Source organism: Neovison vison, chromosome 13, assembly GCF_020171115.1.
Source record: "Neovison vison isolate M4711 chromosome 13, ASM_NN_V1, whole genome shotgun sequence".
In the NCBI taxonomy this organism is placed as follows: domain Eukaryota; kingdom Metazoa; phylum Chordata; class Mammalia; order Carnivora; family Mustelidae; genus Neogale; species Neogale vison.
Window position 1 is genome coordinate 132,446,592 of NC_058103.1, and position 27,261 is coordinate 132,473,852.

General features: G+C 39.8%; 2 protein-coding genes across 5 annotated transcripts in view; both read right to left on the bottom strand.

The window, feature by feature from the left end:
* Positions 1–27,261, bottom strand: part of FAM189A1 (family with sequence similarity 189 member A1) — a 489,761-nt gene that overhangs the window by 129,233 nt on the left and 333,267 nt on the right. The window lies entirely within an intron of this gene.
* Positions 9,531–10,825, bottom strand: NSMCE3 (NSE3 homolog, SMC5-SMC6 complex component). The gene has a single exon (XM_044231812.1). It carries the CDS (start codon positions 10,746–10,748, stop codon positions 9,888–9,890), a length of 861 nt encoding a protein of 286 aa, XP_044087747.1. The 5' UTR covers positions 10,749–10,825; the 3' UTR covers positions 9,531–9,887.

The window sequence follows — 27,261 nt, forward strand, 5'->3', positions numbered from 1 at the left end:
CAAATTCAAAACTACAGGGTTTTTTACTTAATTACATCAACCTTTCCTTCCAACCATGCCAGAAACCTTATTTCTCATTGCAATTATCCATTTGATTTAACCTCATGATACCCACACAACAGTCTCAAAACGACAATACTAATATTAGCACCAAAAACACGATCCTTGAAAACAGGTAAAGACTTTTACATTTCTTTCTATCCTTCGAGTACATTCTACCAAGAAAAAGTGGTCAAATTACTGTGTTTTAGAGTGACCAACCTTTCTTTATGTGTGGTTATTGTACTTCCTGTGAACCCAGATTCATTTTATTTATTTATGTAATTTATTTTTTAAATTTTTTTTTTTTTATTTGACAGAGAGATAGAACACAAGTAGGCAGAGCAGCAGGCAGAGGGAGAAGAAGAAGCAGGTTCTCTGCCGAGCAGGGAGCCCAATGTGGGGCTCAATCCCAGGACGTTGGGATGATGACCTGAGCTGAAGGCAGCTGCTTAACTGACTGAGCCACCCAGGCGCCCCTCATTTGTTTTATTTTTTACTGTTAGGGATATTTTTTAAATTTAGTTTTGCTTTGAATCATGCCTATAGCCACACCTTTACTTTTTTTCTAGGCATACATCTTGGATTTCATATTAGGTTAGATTAAATTAGATTTCATACACATATAAAAATGTGTGTGTGTGTGTGTGTGTGTGTTACCCCCCCCCCCATCATGTTCTTCTTTCTCTCAACTTGGTTGTGTACTTTTGGTCTTCAGGCTTTTGGTGGAAAGACCACATTTAAACTCTTTTCTCTCATCTTGTCCTTTTAAAAACATTGGACATCCAACCCCTAGTTAAGCCTTTATCCTAAACCACTGTAATACATTCATATATTTTGACAACAGGAGGAACACCTATACCATGGATTTATTTGATCCTTGCCCCAAGACTGTGGCTTAATTTGCCTGTGTCTCTCTATTTTATTTTTCACTGGTTGGGGGTTCAGAAGCATTTGCATATCCATACACTTCTAGATTCTCTCTATTCTATTCATCCCTAAACACATACCAGCCAAGCTTTTCCAATTTTGCCTCTTTCCTGAAATTTTTGCTAGACGCAGCCACAGGCACCAACATTCATGCTACTAGTGCTCTGTTTCCTAACTTTAGAGTTACAGGTTTATTAGGTGTTGATATGTTTCTTCAAGTTACCACAAAAGTCACTTCTACCAATGCCTTTCCATTACATAATACATATGGTCATCTTTGCAAACTCCTCTGTATCAGGGTAGGACTTCTGGATCAATTTCTGGACCAATGAGGACCGGGTAAGTTAAAAATAACTCTAAAATCTCAGAGGCCTAACAAAACTGAAGTGTATTTTTTCTTCTGTTACAGGGCCAAAATAAGTCAAGTGGGTTTTGCCCTAGGTTCACTTAGGCACTTAAGCCAATGAAGGCTTCCCTTCAGTGATGTTCCTATAATCATTTCAGCCATGGAACTTAAAGCTCCTGCTGGAGATGTCACATGCAATATCTGTTCACATTTCATTGGCCAAAGAAGGCACGTGGCCACACTCAACATTCAAAGGGATGGAGAAGTACAGTCCTACCAAATGTCCCGAAGAGAAAGAGCATCCCTAATAACCACAACATCCATATCTGGCTCTTATACTGTAAATCCTCTCTGTGTAACCTTATCTAAGAACACGACGCATGGCTCCATTTATGTTTGTGACTCTTATTTTTGTCTCCCTCCTAGACCTATTCTACCATCTATGAACAACTGTCTCCTCAACATTTCCACCTGGACATCTCAGAGGCTCCTCAAACTCACTTAGCATAAAAGATCAAAATCAGGAAAATCTTCCTGAAATGTTGTCCGACTCCTGGCATCACCATCCTCCTTAATCTCCCACATTAGGTGTTTTTGACTCACGCTCCCTTACTCTGACTGCACCTAATAAACCAGCAAGTTCTGTTAATTCTATTTAAGAAATCATGCCATCCCCACTGGTGCCACTCTCTAGTTTCAATGATCATCACCCGAGTCTCCGTGGATGACTTTTCTTTCTTCTTCCTGCCTCCAGTCTTAACTTCCTTGACTCTGGGACCAGAATAAGGTTACTAAAGTATAAATGGATTATTGAGAGCAGAGATCTCTGTTTTATTCAGTGATGACCACGAAAGCCTAGCTAGACAATTGATCCATATTTGCTGAATGAGTGAATGAATGAATGAAAGAGATCACTCCTCTGCTCAAAACCCTTCAGTAGCAACTCCTTGTCTTAATAAAACTCCTTGGTTTGAATTTCCAAGGCCCAACAAACCTTGTACATGGCTGACCCAGTCTTTGCCCATTTCCTGCCACACCCTCTACCATCCAGCCATAGTGAGTATCTTTTAACTCCTGGAATTCAAGTTTCTGTTCATGTTATTTTTCTTTTCCCAAACACCCTCTTGGTTCGTTCACCTGATTCTTGTTCATCCCTAAGCCATCACCTGATACTGGCCTCTTCTGAGAGGTCTTTATTGATTTCTATAGATGGGGCTGGATTCTCTGCTGCAGATGCAGAGACCATGTGTATCTTGCCACCACTGCATTCTCAGCAACTGGGCCACAGGAGGTGTTGAAAAAAATGTTTACTGAATGAACATGAGGTTGTGGGGGGAAATCCATAAGCAGCAGCTGCACAATGATCAAAATGGAAATGAGTATCTGCAAGAAACAAGACGGAGGAGGAAACAATGTCACTGAAGATCAGCTTGACAGTTCATCAAACACTTCCTGCATATGTGCCAAGCAGAGGACAAGACGACTGGATGTCAGCTCTTATTAATAGGACTATGCAAGCAGGGACTAATGGACCATTCATTCATTAACTCATTCAGCATATCGAGTCTCTACCAGGAGCCAGATGCTATAAAAAGTGGTGTGGTTGCCAACATGGATAGATGCAGACTCTCCTCTCTGGTCAAGGTCCAGTAAAATCACCCAGACTCTACTTCGACTGCCCACAATCTGGTGTATTTTAGGGAACGACCTTGACCTGGGAAAGGTCCTTTGTCTTTATATTTTCAGAGATCAGTACTGCTGCAGTTGCTCTCCGAGACCCAATTCCAAATGTTAGTACAGAACCAAATTAGTTTGGGGACATGGACATCAACATATGATTCTAGTCCATAGAAAACCCTTCTACTTAGATTTCCAAAACTTTCAGCTAAATTCCAAATAAGCAATGAACACACATTCTTAGTGACTACAGAGCTATTGATACTTGGGGGCAGAATAATTTAAATTTCACTTTGATTCCATGAACTTTGGCCCTAGAATAGGGAAAAACAATTTTGAATATCAGAGACCAACACAGAAAAATTAGGTTTGTTAACCATGGATCTGAGTACTCAGGCAGATTATAAGTCTAACAATGAAAAACTGTTGAAACCATAAAAGCTAGTTAGTCCTTTAAAGTGTATCTTATGAAACAAAATGCATCACATACTAGTAAATGAGATAGGTGAAGGGGTCTGAGTATATAATGGGCTAAATGCAAATGCAAGGCAACACAGGGGCAAAAAACCCAACAAACGATGGCTAGAGTTGTCATAAACTCAGTAATTTCTCAAAGGAATTGGAGCCTAGGAATCCATGTCTGTGGCCTCCACACATTTCAAAACACAGTTGATCACATTTAACTATATTATCTCCTATATAACAGCAAGAAACAATGACACATTTGTTACTTTTTAAAAAATGCCTAAAACGAGAATCTAAATTTTCAAATAAGTCTTAGAGGGTACTTGTCTAGGCCTGCTATTTCCCAGCGAGGAAAAAAGAAAAGCTCACAAAAGGTACAAAATGAGATAACTACCATGAAAAGAAAAAAGATTCACCAATAAACACAGTCACTGTGTTGTTTAGTTCCCATGAAAGGTCAGCTTTTTCCTTTACATTTCACTTCAAGCTCATCTTTAGAAATTAGCCTGTTCTGCAGCCTTCAAGCTGTGTCATTATACTACCTCTAGATGGTTTGTATGTCCTTTCTTTATACAGCATAACACTTAAACCTTCTCAAATCTGTTTCTTCCCATATAAAACAAAACAAATAAAATAGACTTACTAATGTGTATGGAAGCTTATTATATCCCCGCTGACTACACTTAGGGGTCGACAATTCATAATCAGAGAACAGAACTCTGATATTCAGAGTATCCCAAGGTTGGGTAAGAAAACTTTGTTAATACTTCAGAAAATGAATGAAGGGCGCCTGGGTGGCTCAGTGGGTTAAACCTCTGCCTTTGGCTCAGGTCATGATCTCAGGGCCCTGGGATCCAGCCCAGCATCAGGCTCTCTGCTTGGTGGAGAGCCTGCTTCCTCCTCCCCCTCTGCCTACTTGTGATTTCACTCTGTCAAATAAATAAATAAAATCTTAAAAATAAATAAATAAAAACACTTTCTAGAAAATCAAGTGACCAAAAGTAATTTGAAGAGAAAATCTGAACATCCCATTATTGAAATAAAATTAGGAATTAAAAATCTACCATTCCAAAAACACCAGGCCCAGAACCTTTTACAGGTGGATTTCTTCAAAACTTTCAAAAACATGTAATCCTATAATATGACAAAAGAAGAGCAGCCCAACTCATTTACAAGAATAGAACAATGTTTTCTATTTCTTGGGCAATTCAGTCCTAAAGCCATGAAGTGGACAAGAGCAAGATATATGTGGGGGAGGAGTGAAAGACAAGGGCCCCAGGAGGGAGCTGGAGCCCAAGAATTGAGAGGTGGGTGTATGCCCAGAGAAAGGCAGCTCCTGTGGGATGTGAGCTCAGCACAGGGGAGCAGAAGGCATCCCCCATATGGGAAGGGGTAGCAGCCACAATTATAGACGGGTTACTTATAGGGGGATTGGTCAAATCAAGATTGTAAGGATAATAGAATCTGAGTTACTCATTGTTGGAGAGAAGATAGGTACAAATATAGAGGGGGGGAAACTAGAAGAACACTATGGTGTTAGAATGGGAATGATGTTATAAATATAATCTCAACAGTTTCCAGTAGATAATAGATCTGGAAAGTAAAGAAGTGCTCAGAATGATGGGAGCATGCTGAAGACACATAAGTCAGCTTAAAAAGGTTCTCACTGGCCAATCAGAGATGATTTGAGTATCAAAAGACATAACGATAGTAAGAGATTATAACTCATGTGTCTACACAGATAGAAATAGACAACGAATAAACTGAAAATTTGGTGAGAACTATTTACAAAGTCTCAAAGTATCTCTCCACATAACTCACTCATTTATTGCAAAGGAGCATAGATAATTTTAGAGGAGGGGAATGGTAAACAAAACAAAACAAAACCTTCTTTAATCAAAGTGATCAAAATTACCAAACAACAGGACAAACTGAAATTTTGTGCCACTGATAGGATTCAAAAAGAAAAACACAGCATCACTTCTATGGTATTCCTGCTGAAGATGCATAACTTGAATCTGAGCATAAAGCAATAGCAGACAAATTACAATTGCAGGTGTTCTACAAAATAACAGCCTGTAGTCCTCAAGTGTCAAGATCATCAAAGTCAAAGAAGGACAGAGGAACTGTTTACAGACTGAATAGATAGATAACTAATGTGCTCAAATAGCTGGTGGGGGAGGGGATAAAAACTCCTTGTATTGTGCTTACCACTCTTCTGTAAGTATGGGTATAAATTTAAAAAAAGTGTAATCTCAAAGCCAATAATGCAATACAATGTAAGAAAATTATAGGCTAATTCCCCTTATGACCCAAAACATACAATTTATAAATTTTTAGCAAATAAAAAAATACAATTGTTTTAAAATGTATCATCCACAAGAAGGATTTGTCCCAGGATTGTTAGGTATCAGAAAAACCTATCAGTGTTACTACACTAAACTACATTAAAAAGTATACTGAAATTGCAGAGTAAAAACAAAAATTTAATCATCTAGCAGTTTAATAAAGAATATGATACAACTTAAAAAAAAAACTATTCATAATTTTTCCAAACATCTTTAAGCAAGCTAGGAACAGGCGGGATATTTAAAAATACAAATAAGGATATTTATAGGAAAGAAAACTGAAACCAAACATAGTTAATACAATATCTTAAAAATGATTTTTTTTTTTTTTTAAATCAGGAACAAGGAATCAGGAACATTCTTGAGGCCTGATGTTGCCACTTCTTTTCAAGAATGTATTGCAGTTCCAAGTCAATGAAGATAAGTCAAGACCAAAATGAAAGCTGTAAGAATTGAAAAGGAGAAAAAACGCTTACGTTATGATGCTATAGAATTAAAATGGCATGGTATTGGCAAAGGGATAGGAAATCATATAAATCAATTTAGTCCCTGCCAAAATTTATATGTATGTGAAATATTGTATATAATAGAGAGCATATTATAAATCAGTGTGGATAAACGATGAGAAGTTGGTGCTAGGCAATCCATATAGATAAAAATGAATATTATATCCATACCTCATATCATATGCAAAAACAGATTAAAAACATAAATGTGAAAGTCAAACATTTTTAACACTTACTAGGATTAGGGAGACTTTTTTCTAAAGCCCTACACAAAAAATATAGCCCTTAAAAAGAAAACATTGATGATTTTGACACATTAAAACTAAATCATCTGTATGACCAAAAAAAAAAAAAAAAGTGAAATGTGATAAGACGTTTGCCCTAGATATAACAGACAATAGATTAATATGCAGAACATATAAAGAAATCAAACAAATCAATCAAAAATAGAAAAAGTCTAACAGATATAAAACTTGATGGCAAAAAAAAAAGATAATGTCATTAGTAAACTAGAGATGCAAGTTAATACTATAGCAAATCATCACTACATACCCACAGTAGGGCTGGAAGGGTTAATTTTCATAAGGGCGGGGTCAGTGAGAAAGATCTCTACAATGTTGGCAAATTGTAATTTAACACAAGCTCCAGAGCAATCTGGCAATGCCCCATGATCTATTTATTTCTGACTAGAGAATCTTGCATGTGCCTAAGGAAGTGCTATACACTGCAGGCAAATTGCAAAAAATTGGAAAGGACCTGTCCAACCATGAGGAAATGGATAAACTGTTAATTTTTCTCCACATGAAGGAACAACTATAAAGAACAAATCAGACCTTTGTGGCTGAACAAGGTGAGTTAAAACAGCAAGTTGCAAGAGTGTAGTATAATACGCCCTATATAAGTCATAGAAGCTCACAAAATACTACATATTGTTCATATATGTATGTGGGGGGGTGGGTAAAAGTGCTAAGTCATACCATGGGGGTGGGTAAAAGTGTTAAGTCATACCATGGAATGATGTCCACAAACTTTTGACCATCTGGGAAGGGTAAAAAGAAAAGACAGAGGGCTTCATCTGGCCTATAATGTTTTACATTTTAAAATCTGAGGGCACTTTGGCAGGCTCAGGAGGAAAACATGCAATTCTTGATCTCAGCGTGGTGAGTGCAAATCCCATGTTGGGTGTAGAGATTCCTTAAAATAAATAAAAATTTGAAAAAAGTAAAAAAAGATCAAATCTGAAGCAAAATGGTAATTCATTAAAGGTCAGTTGTTAACATCTCTATGGAAAAGTATAGGAGTGGGAGAAGAGATCTGCTTCTATTCTCGGAACTGGTATCTTCTCGGAACTGAGAGCAGGTTCTGGTTTTTACCATACAGGTGAAAATACCAGTGCTAAAACACTCCAGAAGGGGATTCAGTCAGTGAGGTAAGGGACCGGTAAGCAGGATGCTCAGTCACGAGGTAATTTATACACTGAAATAAAATGCAAACCAAGAAGAAATGCCTTCAAGGACCAATTATATTCCACTGATGAAATAAATGCAAATTCTAATTCAAGAGAATGAAATAAAACACAGTAACCTATCACATTCTTCTATACTGCTACAAACCCACCATAGACCCTTCTAGGGGTCGTTTAGTCCAGGGTTGATCAAATCCACTTTTGTTGTTGTTGTTGTTAGCTAAAGTAAATTATCTCATTTCAGGGTTAATTTGTAATAGCTTTTCAAACAATCACTTATTCACCCACTGAATAATTATTTGTCGAATCTCTGACTATAAACAGCATTTTGCCAGAGGCTATGGGAATACAATGGGAGGAGACTAGGAGCTCTTTTCTTTGGACTCTTTATGTAACAAACTATGATATTGTTACTGTTTTTCCCATTTTATAGGTAAAATGAGATTCAGAGAACTTAAAATCTACCCCCAAATCACCATGCTGACCTAACATCAGCCCTAATTCAAATTCTGTTTGTCAGACAACCTCAAAACCCATACCCTTTCACTATACAGTTAGCTCTCAGCCAAGAATAGGTTTTTTGTCTGTCCTGCTCTACTCATATGGGCTGTACTTACAATATACCAGGAGTTACATTTTTCCAAGCACCAGACAGTCGAGTCGGGCTAGAAGAATACTGATAGAACTTTTGAACCAGTAACTCCTACTCTGTGATTGAGAAGATAATGACAGAAAACCTGAGAACAAAACAAAACAAACAACAAACAAAAACTTTACTGTAGACCCAAGATTAAAAAATAAATTTAAAAAGTTAAGGAACAAAGTTAACAACTAAAATCCTCCACACCAGGCATTTGTACCAAGAACTTTGCATACACTTCTAAAATCTAATTACCACATTATCACACATAGCATGGGCATCATCAGCTCATTTCACAGGTGAGGAAACATCTGTATACAAATAACCTGCCTAAATTAACAGAGCTAGTTACATGAAGCCTGGATCTGAACCAGGTAGTGATTCCCAAGTGGGCATGGTTAATCACTAACAGTTTTATCCATTTTTTTTGTACCCAATGAGAAATGTATTTTCTTCCTTTTCCTTTTTAAAGATTTTATTTATTCATCTGAAAGAGAGAGCGAGCGAGCGAGCACAAGCGGGGGGAGAGGCAGAGGGAGAAGCCAACTCCCTGTGAGGCTTGATCCCAAGATCCAGAGATCATGACCTGAGCCAAAGGCACACGCTTAACCATATGAGCCACCCAGGAGCCCCCAAGAAATGTTTTTTTTTCTATTTTAGATCGTGATCCAACATGTACAGACCCATATAAAAGTAAGCTAGCTTCTATAAAACATTATTTACCTTAATAGTGTGTATCAAGAAAAGTTTTTAAGATGCTGTTTTTGAAATTACTATCTCATTAACCATGATTTAAAAATGCACAATGCTTAATTGCTTCAAAGATACAGTATTTATTACAACTATAGCAGCAAAAAAAGGGGATAAAAGGGAAAAAACTAAATGGCACTAAGTGGTCAGTCACAGAGCTGACTGATAATTATGAATATTAAAAAAATTGCTATTCAGAGAAAATACAATAGGTACATTACTTAGATGATGCATAATGCTTATGTACATAGGAAACATAAATATAAAATAGCTGTCTTAAGGTAAAAAAGGATAAGACAATTACATTTTAATTTTTAATTTATAAAGGGTTTTATTTTAACTTACAAACTACCAGGAGACCAGATTATATCCACTTCGCTTTTATTTTCTTGGCGCCAAAACAATTCACCGATGTGTTCTTTTTTAAATACCTGTTCCAGATCATGGTACAAAGTTTTTCAATCAGTTGTATAATGTTAGGAAAACTTTTATGCCAAAATATACAGCGGTAAAACAAATCAAACCAAAAATCCTCTCCTAATATTTTTAAAAGTGAGAAGTTGGAACCAAATAACTGACAATATTAAAAGAGAACAGAGGTTTGCAAGCACCTCCTAAAGCCACACACATTTAAGCGTTACAGAAATACGCCTCCCACCCCTACCCCCTCACCCAGTGCCTTTGACATTCCCCAGGAACCCCTCAGAATCTGTCTCAGACTTCAAGAGGAGGGTGCTGGTCCACTTGTCTCTGGCCTGGCTCTGGCCTCCTCATCTGCCAAAGCCTCACAGTACTGTGCTGGCCAGTCCTTGGGGTCTTGATTATGGACTTTGGCCACAAACTTAAGAACTTTCATCTTGCTGGTTTCCAGGTTGGTTCGGGGGCCCCACTGCAATTCATAGTCTACGGGATCAGTGTGGGGTATCCGCCGGTACTCCAGGTAACGCTGCCGCACGAATTCTTCGGTGATAAGTTTCTTTGGGTCCCCAAACACTAAATGCTTCTTTGTGGGGTACACCCCTAAGCGACGCAGGAAGTCCCAGACCTCCGTTTCCTTGATGGTATTGCCCTTCATAAAGATGAGACCCAAAACAATCATCAGGAGGCCGGTGGTGGGCGTGCCCTGATCGCCTCTCACCTCCGCATCCTCCTCCACCGGTTCCAGGGTGTTGATCAGGATGTAGGTGTTGCTTTTGGGTTCCAGTTCCACCAGCTTGTACCCGAAGACGTACTCGAGGCGCTCGGCGGCCAGTTTGAGGAGGTCCGGGAAGATGTCCTTGTAGTCCCCGATGACGTGCTTCAGTATGTCCGTGCGCTTGATCGGGATCTTCTTCTGGTCCTTAATCAGCAAGAACTGCACCAGCTCGGCTACCTTCAGCTCCAGCTGCTGCTGGGACCTGGGCCCCACCTCCGGGGAGGCCTCGGCCCGCCGGGAACCCTGCGACGAAGAGCTCCGAGCCTCCTGGGAGCTGCCCGCCCCACGGGAGGTGCTCGGGGCCTCCTCGGCGGCGCCGCGGCCCCAGTCCCTCTCCCTCTCCGCCTGGGAGTTAGGGCGGCCCCGGCTCCTCGGTTTCTGCAACATGTCCCCGGCGGCGGGAGCCGTAACGGGCGGCGGCGGCGGCAGCAGCTGCGGCGGCCGCGGCGGCTGCAAGATCGCAGCGGGGAGCGGGAATTGTGGGTTGGCGCGCGATACGTCTGGGCGGCCGTGGGCGGGGCCAGAGGGGGCGCGCGTTGCATCACGGAGACTGCGCCTGCGTCGGCGGAGACGGCGCGTTGCGTCGGGGGCGCCTGCCCGGCAGCGGCGGCGGCAATACCTGTAGTCCTGGCGCAGGTTCTCCTTGTAATTTAGAGCGTTGTCCTCACCAAACCACCCAGAGAACAGGAACCGAAACTCCTAAGTAAGTCTGCGGCTAAGTTCAGGACCACACTCCCCGGTACGTACTGCAGAAAGTGAGTATTAAGAGTGGTAAAATCGCTAATAGGTTCAAAAAAGTCTGGAAGTGGGAGAAAAGTAGGGCGAAGAGGAAGGGGAGAGCGTCAAAGTGAGGCAGAAGCGTTTCCTCCCACACAAAACGACGTTAAGAAGAATAAAAGACCCAGATCACTCCCTCCCCTCGGCTTAGGTTCAAACCCTCACAACCGTTCACCCGCCAGCCCCTAAGAGTTGACTGAAAAATGAGTGTTTGGTAAAAAAGCAAGCTTGCCTTGCAACCACGACTCTTCTTAACCGCGTTTTCACTCTTTGCAGTATTTACGGTCTATGCATTCAACTCCCTCTGCTCCACAGCTAGGACAAAACCACCGCCTAAAGCACGTTACTGTGAGGTCTTCCCGCGTCTGTCTTTTGGAAAGCACTTGCTCACGTAAACTGCCTTGGGCCCGCAATCACAATTTCAGCAGAAGTGGCTAAGAAGAGGGCTGCAAACAGAAACGTGATCCCTCAAGAGATCCCCATCTAATTTTGGGCATCACTGATCAAGAACTGCCATAATGTGAATCTCTTAAATTAAATCTTCTTAATTTTTAATATCTTAGCCTTGGGGCCCAATGAGAAAGAAAAGAGAACCCAGGAGTGCCATTCCTCATAATCTGTGATGTGTGCACTTTACAGATATATTTTTAATTGTGCAGCTCTAATAGCCAACATGAGTCATTTCATTAACTGAAGCCATCTGCAGTCTGCTGCTATTACTTCTGCAGATCTTAGCAAATGGGTTCCTTTTCTATTTACGGACTTGAAGAGAAGAAACTGAATTTCCTACTTTGTCTTTTTAAAGCTGCCCAGAAAGTGGGAAAACTTCAAAGAACCAAATCAAATTGAGTTCCTCTTAAATGCAAATATATTCAAAGGAAAGCAATTCAAAACACATTATTTGAATAATGGCATCAAAACACAACCTTATTAAAATTTCATTAAGTGCTAGTAACATAAAATTTTTGTTTGTAATTCAATATGAAAATGCAATCTGATAATGGCCCTGGAACTGCAAATCTAAATGTAAAATGATATTCCATGTTGTGATGCAAGTAGGCTAAGATCTGGGAAACTATGAGTAATAACTTTCTGTTCCATACAAGGTCTAACAACAATATATCCTCAAGCATGCATCTTAATGACAGATGCTTACTAAGAAAAACAAATATATCATCATCAAGGCATTCTTTTCTTCTTCTTTTACAATGAAAATTCATCTGCTTCATTTTCCTTCCTTATAAATTTGGACTTTTGTTAAACCTCCTGCAATCAAGAATTTTGCAGAGGTCCCTCCAGAAGGATCAATTGTACCCTGAGTTTAAAAAACGAAAGAAGGAGAGAGTGAGAGAAAGAAATCAGCAACCGACGGAGGAGAGAGAAATGGAAAATGAGATGAAAACCTTTGGCAACAATTAGGCTGCATTTTCAGTATAAATCTGCAGTGTCCTTCAGCAGCATCTTAATTCAGATTGTTATACTCAAAATAAGTCAGAAAAGATACTGGTTAAAACACCTCTCCACCCTGTCCAGGAGAATACAGGTGAGAAAATACAGAAATGTTATAATAGTATTAGAATGAACTTTAGGCATTGCATGAAGTCATGCAGACCACCCTTCATTTGAGAATGACATGGATGTTTGGGGAAAAGCTGTAGTGATGATGATGGTAATAACAACACTGACAGTAATAATAATACATAAATAACAGCTGACAGTTAATATAAAGGTAACTGTGGGTCAAACTCTAAGTGGTCTACATGTATTGCACTTCATGTAATCACCACGACAACCCTATAAGACCTGTGTGTGGTGGATTTCTACTCACAAAGGAAGAAACTGAGGCACAGAGGAAAATATTAACTGTTTGAGATCCTACAGCAAATAAGTGGTGGATCTGGTCCTAAATGAAGACCGCGTCCTTCCGGACACTGCTTTTAACCATATGTTGAAACAGAACAAAAATATGATGTCCTTGAAAAAGCGAAGGTATGGAGTTAGATGGACCTACGTTAGAAAACTTTGTGATCCCAGGAGAGCTACTGACACTCCTTTCTGTCTCCAGATCAACAAAATGAGATTACCATAGTCTTTCCTTATCCCGAGGGAATATGTTCCAACACCCTCGGTGGATGCCGAAACTGCAGATACCACTGATTCCTATATATACTGTTTTTTCCTATCTTGCATATATACCTATGATAAAGTTTACCAGTTAGGTCCAGTTAAAGATGAAAAAGAATAACAATAATAAAACAGAATTATAACAGTATATTTAATTAAAGTTATGTAAATATGGTCTGTCTCAAAATGTTACCCTTCTTATGATGTGAGATGATAAAATGCCTACATGATGAGATGAAGTGAGTGAATGACCCAGCACTGTGATGTAGTGTTAGCCTGTTATTGACCTGAGAGGAGTCAGGAGGATTGTCTGCTTGCACAGGGCAGCTGACCAATTGTAACTGAGAGTGAAAAGTGAAACCACAGTTAAGGGGCGTCTACTCTAATAACCCAGGCATCAGGGAACTAATGAGATAGGCTTGTCAAGTACCTAGCTAGAGTCTGGGACAGAGAAGTTGGTAAGTTTGTTTCTTTCCACAGGGTTTATGTGAAGGAAAATATCTGAGGACTCTACAAAGCTCTATGTAGAATGTTGTTTACTGACATGAAACACGTGTACACACAAAAATGAGGAAAAGTTCTGGAAAGAAATATATCGAGATGCTATTAAAATTATTTTCTTTTAAAAATGAAATTCAGTGTTGATTGTCTTGCTTGGGAGATAAAAGCCTGCTTCCCTGCCCCCCACCCCGCCTGCTGCTCTGCCTACTTGTGATCTTTCTCTCTCTCTCTGTCAAATGAATAAAAATAAAATAAAAAGAAATATGTTCTCAATGATTTTTAACTTCCCATGACACCATCCATGCTCCAGCAGTTGTACATATTCAGATTTTCAGCAAATTCAGTGTGACTTAAATATGACACTTGTGACTTTGTTCAGCCAGTGAAGTAATAAAGACAAGTGGGGTTTGTTTGCTTTTGTTTTGTTTTGTTTAAGATTTATTTATTTGACAGAAACCATGAGAGAGGGAATATAAGCAGGGGGAGTGGGAGAGGAGGAAATCAATGCGGGGCTGTATCCTAGGACCCTGGCATCATGACTTGAGGTGCTTAACAACTAAGCCATCCAAGTGTCCCAAGACGAGGTTTAAAAAGAAAAACATTTTCAGTTTTTGTTAATGACCTTAATACTTTTATTAGACCCAAAAGAGAAAAAAAAAAGAAAAATTCTTTGAGGCAGAATTTAGCTAGCTAAGATTTCGAATGCATTGAACAAAGAAATGCCTACCAGTTACCAGTTGCTCTTTAGATGTCTCTGAGTAATTAATTGCTTTATTTCATCTCCTTGGTAGCAAATGACTGCCAACAAGCTCTAATCATCTTTATTATCTACTGGATTTTCCTCTTCATTCACTGGTGTTTCTTGCAGAACCAGAGAAAGATTTTAAGTTTCCTGCCAACCACATAGTGCAAAAAGCAGGTAAGGGCTTTCTGGGGAGAAAAGCAATGATAAAAGCATGCAGCCACCATATATGAGCAGCTTCTCTGCCTTTTCCAGTGAAAGAAAGTGGGACAGTGTGCAGCATGTGAGCAAAGGAGTTGGAGTGGGGGAGGCAGATACTATTTTGGTGAGTAGACAGGAGGAAAAGGATTCCAGATACTATAATTAATGGTTGCAATAAAATCCCTTGTGTCCACTCATTTGTAAAAGATCCGTACAGGTTAAATCACACAATAGGACTCCTCAATAACACTTTGTCCCTCATGGAAGAATACTTTAAATGACAACAGGGCTTCCACCAACAGAGCTGGTTGAAGGGGCTGTAGAGGTGGAGCTTGCGGAGAAAGCTCTTTCTAAGCATTGCAGCCATTTGGTCCAGAAACACCTTCTTAGAATCTTATCAAAAAATAAAAACCTTCCAGTTACACAGGGCCTTTTACTTACAGAAATCATTAAGGTCTAGTAAATTATAAAATTCTAGACCCATAAGGTCTCAAGAGTAGCCAGTAAGTTTCTTGTTGGCTTGTTTTGTCTCTTGCACTCATCTTTTCTCCTTTAGGAAAAGATGCTTCTTCCAACCTCTACGAGACCATGTTAAGGCTCTCCCTTTCTTTCCTGGGTGCAGGAGATTCAGACCAGGCACAGCGACTGGTTCAGAAGTCCAGTCAGCATCCTTTCAGAGGTTCACATAGGTTCTTTCTCCAAGCCAAGAAGCGGAGTGGTGACGTAAGCCTAGTCACCTTTGCCTTTGCTTGGACATAGCCTGCCTCATGGTGAAGCCAACTCAAAGATCTAAGGAGACGGAGAAATAGTCCTAATGCTGCCATTTGAATTCCTGGATCCCAACTTCAAGGTCATATTCCTGGGGATAACTACTTAGGGAAGCAAGTCAAATCACCTTTTGCTTTATCTGCTTCCAATTGGTTCTTTTCCCTTGAAACCGGAAAAATTCTGGCTGAACAGTATCCAAACTCAATTAAGCAGGAGAAAAGTAGGTATTAAGGAATGAGACTTGGTTTCAAGAGAATGGAGCTATACAAAGTGAATATTACCTATAAGGTTATTGAACACAATGAGAGGTGATCTCAATACAATTTGGCATTTGTACTATTTCTGGGCATGATCTGTGGTTGAGGAATGCTCTTAAGATTTTAACTGCTAGCAATAAGGCCAAAGTAGAAATCATGAAAGACCGCTTTTCCATGTAGAATGTACATATGAGCTAATCTGGTGATTTACCACTGAAGAAAGAAGTTTCAGACAACCTAGAACATATCTTAAAGTATTTGTTATTCTAGGGTAGCTGTGTTCTCCATTTTAACGCAAAGCATTTTGCCATACCTTTCAAGGTGATAGAAATCTCATTCTTTTCTTGTAGGTTTCACTATCGCCTACAACAGAGGTATACTCACAGGGCAAGGACACTAAGGAGGAGAATGGACAAGGCTAGTACTCAGGGGCAAGACAGATAAGCTGTTTGGAGAAAAATGAACAAATTGAAATTGATTAATAATAAAAGAAGTGAATGAGAAAGAAATGAAAATACTGAAGGCAGACAAGAAAAACCTCACATGTATACATAACTGGTGGTCCTGAAGGAGATAACAATTATAAACTGAAAACCAAAAATAACATTCAGAGATGGCTGTAGGAATCCTGGACAGATGGTGGGTATGCACAGACCCCTTGTCTCTGGTCCCTTCTCCTTCCTGGTTCCATCCCTTGAGCTCCCTTGAGCTAAATAAGCAACAAAAGCAGGTATGCATTCAAGGCTGGAGAGTACACAAAAGCCATGGGTGCTCCAAAATCTGCAAAGGAGAGTGTACAGGCTTCTTCCTCTCTGAGATGCAAGAGAGCGCTTGGGTACCTGGTAAGGAGAAAGCCTGCCCCTTCCCAAAGACTGGGAAGACCCAAGATCATATGGTACTTGTGGGTATTCAGCTGGCAGAAAGCCAGGTCTCTCTTCTGAGAGAGCCTGCAGCTTTGAGGGTAGTTCTTCAAGAGCCTGTCCAGGCTGCTGACTAATTGCCCTCAGAGGAAGCCTTACAGGAAGGTCAAATGCTATCAGGCTCTGAGGTTGGGGGAGGCCTTGAGCAGTTTCAAGCCCATTCAGCCTGGACTCCAAGAGGCCGCATCATGGTGCCTCAGGAGACATGTAAACAGTGTGTTCTTTGATTCACAGTGGCTCATAAAAGCAAAGTCTGCTGTGCCAGAAACTTCTGGGCCTCTGGCCACCTGCCAGCCTACTTACCACTAACTCCAGTGGCATGAGCTGTAGAGGAATGAAAGAAGTGCAGAATCTGGCACAGGTGAAATAAGAAAATGGCTTATTAAAGACAATCCAAGATTTTAGAGAAGCAGTAAAACTGACAAAGAGCTACATTGACCAAGAAAGAACACCCAAATTAATAAAATCGGGAATGAAGGAGGGGATATCACTACCAACCTTGAAAAAAATTAGAATGCTATGAGCAATAGAAAACAATAAATCAGATAAATTTGATGAAATGGAAAAATTCCTGAAAGTCACAGGTTTCAAGAAGAAATAGAAAATATAAATAGGCCTAAAACAAAGAAAGATTGAATTAGTAGTTTAAAAACCTCCCACAAAGAAAAATCCAGATCCAGGTGTTTCATTGGTGAATTCTACCAAAATTCTTTTAAAAATAAACCAACTTTTTACAAACTCCTTCAGAAAACTGAAAAGCCAATTCCCAGCTCATTCTGAGTCCAGTATTATCTTGATACCAAAACCAGATAGTAGGAAAACTACAAACCAACATCCCTTATGAACACAGACGCAAAAATCCTTATCAAAATAGTAGCAAATTAAATCTAATAATATATAAAGCAGATTGAAGACAATCCCTATCAAAATTCCAGCTGCATTTTGTACAGAAATTGACAGACTGATCCTAAAAGTCATAAGGAAATTCAAAAGAGACAGAATAGCCAGAACACTTAAAAAAGAACAGGAGGACTCACATTTCCTCACACTTCTACAATGTGTTAAAACTTACTACAACACTATGTTAATCAAAGCTGTGTGGTACTGGCCCAAGCATAAACATATTGTTATGGGATGAATTGTGTCTCCCTCCTCCTCAAATTTATAAGTTTACGTCCCAATTCCTAGTACCTCAGAATGTGACTGAATTTGGAAATAAGGTCTTTAAATGGGTAAAGTTAAAATGAGGTCATTAGAGAGGGCTGCTAATCCAATAAGACTGATGCCGTCAAAAGGACACCATTCTTCTTCACCCCTGAAAGAAACACCAGGCATGTGTGCACACAGAGAGAAGGCCATGTGAGGACAGAGTGAAAAGGCAGTGGTCTGCAGGTCAAGAAGAGAGGCTCAGGAGAAACCACACTAATGAACAGTTTGATCTTGTACTTCTAGCCTCCAGATTGTTAGAAAATAAGTTTCTGTTGTTTAAGCCACCCAGTCTGTGGTAGTTTGTTATGGCAGCTCTGGTAAACTGATACACATAGAGAGCGATGGAGCAGAAGTGAGAGTGCAAAAGTAAATCCATACATCCATGGTTAGAGGGACCGAGGTAATTCAATGGGGGTAACAAGAGATGGTGCTGGGATAATGGATATTCACATGCAAAAGAATCAATTGGACCCTGACCTCATACCCCATACAAAATTAACTCAAAGTAGAAGATGGGCCTAAATGTAAGAATTAAAACCATAAAACTCTTAGAATGAAACATAGGAGCAAATTTCATGGCCTTGGGTTTGTCAATGACCTCTTAGATAAGAGACTAAAAGCAGAAGTGATAAACAAGAAGATTTGTAAGTTGTACTTCAACAATGTTAAAAAATTGTGTATCCAAGGATACTCAAGAAAGTGAAAAGGTTGGGGCACCTCGGTGGCTCAGTGGGTTAAGCCTCTGCCTTTGGCTCGGGTCATGATCTCAGGGTCCTGGGATGGAGCCCCACATGGGGCTCTCTGCTCGGCAGGGAGCCTGCTTCCTCCTCTCTCTATGCCTGCCTCTCTGCCTAGTTGTGATCTCTCTCTCTCTTTCAAATAAACAAATAAAATATTTAAAAAAAAAGAAATTGAAAAGGCAATCTACACACTCTGGGGGAAATTGTTTGCAAACCATGTATCTAATAAGGGACACATATGCAGAAAATATAATGACTCTTGGAACACAAGAAGATGACAGAAATCCAGTTGTAAAACTGGGCAAAAGATTTGAATAGACATGTCTCCAAAGATGTAAGAATGGCTAATCACATGAAGAAATGTACAACATAATTAGTCATTAGGGGAATCCAAATCAAAACCATAATGATCTACCACTTCACGCTCCAGAATGGCTATAAACAAAAAAGGCAGATAATATCAAGGGTTAGCAAGGAGGCAGAGGGATTGGAAACCTCAGATATTGCTGGTGGGAATGTAAAGTGGTACAGCTTCTGTGGAACACAGTTTTATTCTGGGGAGTGGGGAATGACCACTAAAGGGTGTGAGATTTCTTTTTGGGATGATTGAAAATGTGACAAAATTAGATAATTATGGTTGCATAACTCTGAAGTATGCTAAAAAATATTGTATACTGTAAACAAGTATATTAATAAACCTGTTTTTAAAAGAACCCAAAGAAGGTCAAACTGAAGAATCTTGAATAATTTTTTCCTTCTGAAGTATAATGAAGTGAAACAGAAGACAAAGAAAACAGTAGTGAGAACCATTGAATGGATGCAGTTAAGACACCCAGACTTTCTGGATCAACAGCAACAGAAAGAATTTATAATTAAAAAGCTAAACTAGAATGGAGCAGAGTCTACTGTTGAAACAGTGATTTTTGCCATTAGCACAAAAATGTTTATATTTTGGGCAATTAATGAACATTTTTATGCTACATGGTTTATGGAACATAGTTTCATCCTTCCTCTGCCACCAGTTTCCTCTGGGTCCTGGAAGACCTTTCACTGGTTAGGTCTCAGCCTCTTCACCTGCAAAAAGGCAGGGGTGAGTTAGGCAAACTCTTTTCAGCTATAAAACACTATTCATATAGGAAAGAATTCTGAGGGGCACTTGGTTGGCTCAGTTAGGCATCCAACTCTTGATTTGGGCTCAGGTCATGATCTCAGGTTTGTGAGATTGTACTCTGCATCAGGCTCTGCACTGGGTGTGGTTTCTTTTAAGATTCTCTCTTTCTAATAAAATGTGTGTGTGTGTGTGTGTGTGTATTTATATAAAAGAATTCTAAATAAGAAATCATACACACGTGTTAAAAAGGAAATAGAAAGCCCTCCTGAAAGTAACATTTAAAGAAATACCTGGTTCCTCGTTTATTAGATGTCAGTATGCTGGACCATCCTGAGCTTCCCAGAGCATATGCTGGTAAAACAATAAATTTCCTAACTTGTCTCTATTTTCCCTTAAGCGACACAATTCTGTGACTTCTAGGACAAGTGGAGGTCTCCATTTAAAACTACTCTGTGGGAATGAATCTTTAACAGCAGCAAAATATCTTGAAGAAATGGGGGCTTGTTTCTGCTGCTTCCTGCCATCCTGTAACAGAGACACCAGAGAAAGGTAGGCTTTGGGGGGTTGCCTTGGCCCTTGGGTATTCTTGAGAGGAGAGCAAAATTAAAAGATAGGTCATAAAGTCAGTCATGCAGGCATCAGGATCCTTTCAGAATTGGATCGACCTGCTCATGAGCAAGAACAAGTACCTGTTCTCTCAAAGAGATCTACCGTATCGAAACATACCGACCTCACTATGAAAATAGCTTCTGAATTAAGCCTAGTGCAATACGTATAACTTAATTCAGGATATTCACAAAAATGCAAAATCAGTTAACATCTGCAAAAGTATGTATTTATGAAAAGGTGTATTTATGATACATTATTTTAAATTAAAACCGTCTTTGTTTTACAAGCTTATTTTTTATTTCTTCATATAACCCTGAACTGAAGGCAAGATCTACTGCAATGAAAAATAAAGTAGCAGCCTCCCCCCTGCGCCCCAAAAGCGGTTCAGACACATACAATGGATTAATAAGCAAGTCACACACAATTTTAGGTACACATGTGCTCCTGATTGGGCCCAACCTTGACATGATCTCTCTTACCCTGACGTCATCACTTTACTAAGCTACATTCCATTAGATGAACTGAATTTGGTTCCCACCCTGTCTTAATTATGACAGCTGGGAACAGTGAGGTTCTATACAAGAACCCTATCAGGATCATGAAACTTAGTAAAAACCAGTGCAAGCATGATTCAGGGGAGACATGTCACCTCATCGATCTTGGGGTTCTGTCGACTCATTTGGCTGACCAGATTTTCAAGTGGACCTTCTGAAAGGCTGCCCATCTAGTAGAAAAAGATCATCTTAACTGTAAAAGAAGACGATGAAGAACAGCGACAATCGTTTTTTCAGTTAATACAGAAAATGAGTATTTTCAAAGACTAAGAATTGATGTAAACAATTCTTAGTTTATATTTCTAGGGGAAACAGAAAGTCAGATGCTCTGTCCTTTGTACATGGGCAACCCTTTCTCTTATTGGACTCTCACTCACCTGGACAAAAAGGCATAACTGTTGCTTTTCTTAGTATGAAAATTGTTCAAATGAGCAAAATCTGCACTCAACCAGAACTCTCACTTCTGTTCACTTGTCTTCCAGCATTAAAACACTGAATGCTATCCTATTTCCATGAAAACTCGCAAATCATTTAGGGCATATCTAACAACCCTGCTAAACAGAGAAGTTGGCCACCTCATTTGTTACAAAGTTACTAGTTCTCTAAGAAGGTACCCTCAGAAACTCAGTATTAAAGGAACCTTAGTCCCCTATCCTCTAAGGCTTTCCTTGCATGTACATGAGATGTTTTGGCTGCTAGTGGACCTTTCAGAAGCCTTGAACAAAGAAAATACTAAGAATGGCATTCCAGGCAATAAACAAGTTTGATCTCATTTGGACAAAAGGAGGCACAAATAGGTCCTAGGGAAGGAAGAAACAGAGAATGGGTAAGACAGAACACACATTTTAATGTTAGGGAAAAAGGCAACTTTATAAATACAAATATGCTAATTGGGGGGAAATCGGATGGGGTGATGAACCATGAGAGACTGTGGACTCTGAGAAACAAACAGGGTTTTGGAAGGGAGGGGGGTGGGGAGATGGGTGAGCCTAATGGTGGGTATTAAGAGAGCACGTATTGCATGGAGCACTGGGTGTGGTGCATAAACAACGAATCTTGGAACACTAAAAAAAAATAAAATAAAAATAAAGTTAGGCATGAAAATAAAAAATATGTTAAACGACAAATATCTATCAGTGCTGTGGTTGAGAAAAGTGATTCAAAGAAGAGATAAAGCCCCACACCTAAGCTGAGAATCACATGCGTCCAGGAAGGAAGAAAGAGCAGAGGGGAACCTGCTGCCTACTTACATGTCTGACCCAGCTGGTTGGCTGCAGTGTTGCTTCCCACAACCAGGAATCCACTGTGGGAAGGACAGCCCTAAATGCACAAGAGGCAGAGGAGTTTGGTTTTCTGAAGGACTCTTCTGCCTCTTGAAGATGGCAACATACTGTCTTCTGGCTGGATAAACCAGGGCATCTTTCTTGAGAAGTGTGATTTTTTTTTTTTTAATTCAGATTTTACTAATCTCACAGGTTTGAGAGAGGTGGTGTGGGAAAAGCAAATGTTAGCTAATTAACTGTTTCCTGGGATCCAATCAGTCATTAAAAATGTGCTTGTGCAATTTTCTTGAGCTGCTCAATTGTTTATAATTACCATTGGTTCATACTACTCACGCATGTTTTCTTTTCCCTTCACATCTATTTCTAAGCAAATTACCTAATTCAGTGTGGTTATTACTCTGGATTACTCTGGATATATTACTATATATTGTGAAGCTTCACACAGTAATTAATGTGGATATATCTGTTATGCTTAATCCTTTGTGCCCAGGTGTGATTATCAGGTGCAAATTACAGAAATTCAGCCCAACTCAATTGCCACTTAAAATTAACATCCATTCACTTGTTCATTTGATTAATCGTACTCAAGGGTGATATTTTCTAAATTTATAAGTAAATTATACAGCCCACATAAAAAGTGACTGGTTTAAGAGTGGACATCGGCCCAGTTCTGGCCAATGAGATTCTGAATATTTTGGTGATATGTGGGGGGTGGGGCATCTGAAAAATGTTTACTTGCTCTCAAAAAGAGGTTCACAGGAAAACAATTCCTCTTCTACTAGACGTTTTATATCTGCATGAAATGCCTCAAGCAGTAGCAGTCATCTAGTGACTATGAGCAGAACTAAACTGATACATCAACATATTGAAACTGGTAGAATGAAAAGCTAGAGAGAATCTGGATCGTGGATGACTTCTCTGGGCTGCTGAACCAACTAACTCTGGAGCAGCCCACCTTTGAACTTGTGATTTGAGAAAATTTATGTCCTTTGTCATTGAAGGTTTTGTGAATTGGGTTTTATGTAACTTAGAGCCCAAAGCATCTCAGCTGACATCTGTAAACAAGAGAATCCCAGCAAAGGGAATATATCAGTTGGTTGTTCACACTTCACCTGGTGAAGCCAGGGCTCCCAGTTATCCGCCATGTGCCAACCCCCTTCACCTAACTCTGAGATCTATAGATGTTTCAATATCAGCTTGAAATACTGCTGAAGATTGCGGTACAAGACTGCAAGTTGGCAGTCAGCCTCCCTCTCTATGGCAAAAAGACATTTAGATGTTATCGAGGACCTGCAAAGGTGGAGGAGCTATGATTTGCCCCGATATCTGGAATCTGTAAGTTAGAAAGGCAGAATGTGCTTGGAAGTCCTGTAGACACGTCCTTATATTTCATGGATCTCACCCTCGCCTCAGTGACGCCCATCAGCCAGTGGTTCCTTTTGAGTACCCGCTGAGGAGTTTACTCTCACTATATACTAGAACTTCAAAGTATATCACAAACTTCCCATTACTGAATTCACTGTTTCAAGCAGGGTCATGTCTCTAGCTGCCTGATGGACTTGGCATTTTAGCTTCCCAAGGCCATCTTCCAGGAGACTGAATCTTCAGTTCTCTGCCACTTGGCCTATACTGGTCCCTGACCCCTAAAGCCCTACTCTATGCTACAGACTTGGTTCCCAGTTTTCTTGGAAAGAGAAGACAGGAAGTTATAACCTGAGGGTCTGGAGGTTTTCAGGAGTGCCAATATGTCCTGACTGTGTGGACTCATGCAGCATCCCCAAGTCTAGCCTTGTTTCCTGCCTATAACTGTTAGTAATATGTTGAAGACCAGGAGACAGCTGAGCTCTAAGAGCCCCAGGATGGGCCAGCTAGTCACATGTTCTCTCCTGCATCTGATGATGCCTGGGGTGGAGGTGTGTCCAGAGGCTGACCTACTATTGCTCCCGTTGGCCTTTGATAAGGGTACATGCTTAGCACAGAGAGCCAAAATCAGTGACTCTACAGACCAAAGACAGTATGGAGAAGCTGCATCTCTGGAAGAGCTCAGAGTGAGAAGCAACTATCCCAAGTCAGAGTTGGCAACCTAGGGGCCTCTGAGAAGGAGAGAGGGAGCCCATATGACTTACCTGAGGTGTTGGCCAGCTGTCTCCATTGACAGAGAAGTTGCAGTGTAGGTCTGAAGAAAATCTAGCTCTATCTGATTCTGAAAATGGACACCATCCCTATTCCTACCCAGCCGCCCTCTGCCATACCTAAAGTGCGACAATGTAGTTTGCCAGCTCAGCTGCCCCTTTCCCCCAGAGGGAAAACAGTCCCACCCTATCTGCCTCCATCTCTTCCTGTTACTCTTTCATGACCTTAAAGGGGATCTTGCCGTAGCCACCAGCTAAGCCCAAACCAGCACTGGGGGAACTCCTAGCAAAATGATCAGGCAGAGCAAACTCACATGCACACTGAAGAAGCACAGTGGTTTAAAGAAAGGAGAGAGCCAAATTCCAGAACAGATGGCTACTATGGAGCAGAACAAATAGAAGAAACAGAAATAGACTATCAAATAAAAACATAATGAGAACACATAAGGAGACGTTATTAGAGCACAATAAAATGCTTCTAGAACAGAATAATTCTCGGTTTTTAAATTTAAAATTCTAGGAGAGGTACTATAAAAGAGAATAGTCCCTGCTGAAAACCAAATCACTTATTTAAAAGGTTCAAGTGAAAGATGTGCCACACAGTACAGGACAGAAGTTAATGGAATAAAAATCAATCACAGGGGAAATATCAAGAGATGAAGGGCAGAGAAGGAGGCAATATTATATAAATCACAGAAGTTTGGGAGAAAAAACATATGACAGAATAAGCAAAGAAACCATATAAAAGGAAATGCAACTCAAGTCTTCAGATTTGAAAGGGCTCTTCAAAGGCAGAATTTAGCCCCATCCTTGCTAAAATTTCTGAATTTCAAGAATAGAAAAGTTGTACAAGCTTCCACACAAAAAGAGTTAAGTTGTTTCTAGAAACAATCAGTCTAATATTCCACTTCCCACTTGTAAACCAAAAATTCTCTACACAGGCAAGCTATTATTACGTGAGTGCAAAGGGAAAGATTATGGGCCTTGCAGAGTGGGAAGCAGGTGCCCCAGGTGTCCTCTTTGAGAATACTCCAGTATACTCTCACCAAAGAACCAAATCAAACAGGGACCTATGGGAGGTGAAGATACTTTAATAAGCATTAGAACAAATCTTACAATATTTATTTTAAAATCTCAATGGACAATGACAACGTGAATGTAAATGATACTACATTTGTTCATCATGATTTTCGAAGTAGAAAAAGGAAGATTTTGGTAAAAGCCTGGGCCCAAACAATCTCAGCATATCCCAGGAATAAGAAGAGGCAGGAGATGGAATATAAGGAAAAATGATTCTAAGGGTCTTGTCCAGGCAGAGTGAGATCAAGAGGACAATGAAGATACTTTAGTGGGAGGTGCTATTTATTAAGGTCTGATCTCTCTGTTCCAATTCCACTGCTCTCTCCTGCTGGGGTTGGATCTCTGAAAGTTATGTTTTCTTCTGTTAGATGCCTTTCTGTTGAGTTCTTCTAATAAGGGGCAATGGGGTAGCCTGAAAAGTGGGGCAAGGGGTAGGATATGCTTCTTCCTGTTTGCTTGCTCTTCTGGTCAGTAAGGTCCTAGCAATACCCCCTGCCTTGACATCAGCAATTGGTTCCAACCTCTTTGAATGCTCGCAAAACCAGCTTCATTGTGCTCTCCCACAGGAATGATCAACAGCAAGGTACATCCCTGTAGATATTAAAAGGATAGGAGAATATGAGTTACAGTGTTCACTGGTACTTTTGAAAACCAATGAAATGGGCAAATTCCTTGGAAAACAATCAAACAAAACCTATACAAGAAAAAATGCACAAGGTTATAACAGTCCTGGGAACTACTGAATCTGTAATTCCAAGTTTTCCCTAAAAAAAAACCCAAAAAGCCTAACCTACGAGACTTCACTAGTGAAATCTACTGAATGCTTAAATGAGAGGTAACATCAGTCTTAAATAAATGCTTCCAGAAAAGAAAAAGAGGAACTATTCCCATTGTGTTTTATAAAGAAATCACAACTTTAATATAAAAAGCTGACAAGGACATTTTAGAAAAATGAAGATAAAAGGCCAATCTCCCTCACAAATATATAATCAAAAGCCCCGAAGAAAACATTGACAAACAAAATCGAGAGATTCAACATTGAGAAAGCTGAGTTTAATCTAGGAAAAGCAAATTGGCTGAACATTCAAAAGTCAATCAAGGTGATTCACCTTATTAACAGAATAAAGTATATCTTTCATATGGTCATCTCAAAAAAGAAAAGTCAAGGGAGAAAATTCAGTATCTATTCATGATCTTAAAAAATACTAACAAAACAAGAAACTCAGAAATCTGGAAAAAGAAGGGAACTTAATTTATCACTGCAAATAATCTGCATTAAACATCACTCTTTATTGTGAAGTATTGAAAATGTTCCTCTGAGGGCACCTGGGTGGCTCAGTGGGTTAAGCCGCTGCCTTCTGCTCAGGTCATGATCTCAGGGTCCTGGGATCGAGTCCCGCATCGGGCTCTCTGCTCAGCAGGGAGCCTGCTTCCTCCTCTCTCTCTCTCTCTGCCTGCTTGTGATCTCTCTCTGTCAAATAAATAAATAAAATCTTTAAAAAAAAAAAAAGAAAATGTTCCTCTGAGATGAGGAGTAAAAGTTACAAAGATTGAAAAAAAAACAAAATTGTCTTTTTCTTTCAGATGACATGATTCTCTATGTATAAAATTCAAAAAAAATGTAAAGATAAACCATTAGAATTAACAAATTATCAAAGTGGTTGAAGATAAGATCCACATGCATAAATCAGTTTCGTTTCCATTTTTCAATGACAAACAGAAAATGGAATTAAAATAAATGCCATATGTGACACATTTTCCCAAAGATGAATCCCATAAGACTTCTGTACTATAATGTGGGTGGCTGCTTCTCCCACCAAGAAGTGGGGACAATTCTTCCACCCCCTCAAACATGGGCTAACTTTGTGATTTGTTTTGAACAACAGAGTGTG

Bases quoted from the DNA above. Each gene is read 5' to 3' on its own strand.
- NSMCE3 (XM_044231812.1), bottom strand. From the start codon at position 10,748: ATGTTGCAGAAACCGAGGAGCCGGGGCCGCCCTAACTCCCAGGCGGAG.